The sequence below is a fragment of the Populus nigra genome, chromosome 10 (assembly GCF_951802175.1).
Source record: "Populus nigra chromosome 10, ddPopNigr1.1, whole genome shotgun sequence".
Classification (NCBI taxonomy): domain Eukaryota; kingdom Viridiplantae; phylum Streptophyta; class Magnoliopsida; order Malpighiales; family Salicaceae; genus Populus; species Populus nigra.
Genome location: NC_084861.1, coordinates 15,184,781 through 15,186,310, shown reverse-complemented (window position 1 = coordinate 15,186,310; position 1,530 = coordinate 15,184,781). Strand labels below are relative to the sequence as shown.

The window sequence follows — 1,530 nt, the reverse complement described above, 5'->3', positions numbered from 1 at the left end:
TTAATTACCTTTCCCTCCTCCATATCCAGAGCCATAACCAGACCCGCTTCCATAACCTGAGCCTGAGCCTGAGCCAGATCCTCCTCCCCCACCCCCACCACCTCCTCCTCCTCCTCCACTTCCTTTCCCACCCTTGCCACCGCCGCTTCCGCTTCCACTTCCACTTCCACTTCCATAGCCTGACCCACTTCCTGATCCAGAGCCTTGACCTCCACCGCCGCCGCCGCCGCCGCCACTGCCGCCACCGCCGCCGCCACCTTTTCCACCACCTATCCCACTACCAGAACCATAGCCTGAGCCGCTACCAGACCCATAGCCAGAACCTGACCCGTTGCCTCCGCCGCTGCCACCACCTCCGCCCCCGCCACTGCCCCCGCCCCCGCCTCCTCCACGACCACCAGCACCATATCCTTCACCGCTCCCGGATCCAGACCCAGAACCGTAACCTGACCCAAGTCCTGATCCAGAGCCACCACCACCACCTCCTCCCTGCCCTCCACCTCCACCTCCACTAATTGACTGCAGTGTCCTAGCAGCAAAGGCGATGTCTACAATAAGCAAGACCAGGAAAGCAGTCCCTAACACTCTTGGGCTTGCCATTTCCAGATTATTCTCTCACGTACGGCTCAATGTATATGTTTAATATGCGTGTCACTCAGTGTATGAGAAACAAGTATGATCTGTTGACTGGAAATGCTTGAAGTGGTAACCCTATATATAGGCATTGTAAAGGTAACAAGACAGGATTTTTGAAAAGTTCGGCGTTAATTGTAAAGGTGACGAGACATGGTTTCTGAAAAGTTTGTTAAATTTCTAGTGCCTCTCATTTGTTAATCTTGACTTTTACAGGAGGGCGTCGGTGGTGGGGTGGCGGTACTGTGGAGGACCGTCTGTTTCTGTGTATATGCAATAGAATACAAGCTTTATCCCCACCTTTTCTTTTTTGACTTAGAAGTGTCTTGTAATATTTGACTTCGGCGATGGGACCAATAGCATGCATTTCCCACTCTTTATCATTCTGTTCATATTTGAGCTCCACTCTTGAGTACACGTATTTGTTTTCCATGTACTGGTAGCTGTCCTGCGGTGATTTATGCTGACGATATTGTCTCCTTAAGCATAACTAGTTGACCCGCTAGCGGTAGATATCTTTCTACTCTGCGTGTATGCTAACAATGGGCTAAGCTTGCACAACAAACTGGGTTGTTCAGTCAATATTTCTTATTTCTGGTACACTAGCTTGGAATTATATTTCTTTTCCCACAATATCATAGACATATTCCACCATTGAATATAAATAGACCTGTGCTTAAAAACCGCGTTCGAATGTCTGACTTATAATTAAAAACCTTGGTGCCTGTTCTGGTACTGTATGAAAGCACACCATCCTTGCATCACTGCTAGCAGAATGTTAGGCCATCTGCGTGGTTGATATACTGAACAGTATTCTATTCTTGCACAGATTGGATTTCAGTTCCATATACATGCACAGATCATCACATCCTTTAATGGCATGCTTTAATAAGTCTA

The 1,530-nt window shown here is 48.1% G+C and overlaps 1 protein-coding gene across 1 annotated transcript; it reads right to left on the bottom strand.

Moving 5' to 3' along the window:
- Positions 1–600, bottom strand: LOC133705781 (glycine-rich cell wall structural protein 2-like). Its single transcript, XM_062131164.1, has one exon. It carries the CDS (start codon positions 598–600, stop codon positions 1–3), a length of 600 nt encoding a protein of 199 aa, XP_061987148.1.
- Positions 601–1,530: the final 930 nt, after the last annotated feature.

Bases quoted from the DNA above. Each gene is read 5' to 3' on its own strand.
- LOC133705781 (XM_062131164.1), bottom strand. From the start codon at position 600: ATGGCAAGCCCAAGAGTGTTAGGGACTGCTTTCCTGGTCTTGCTTATT.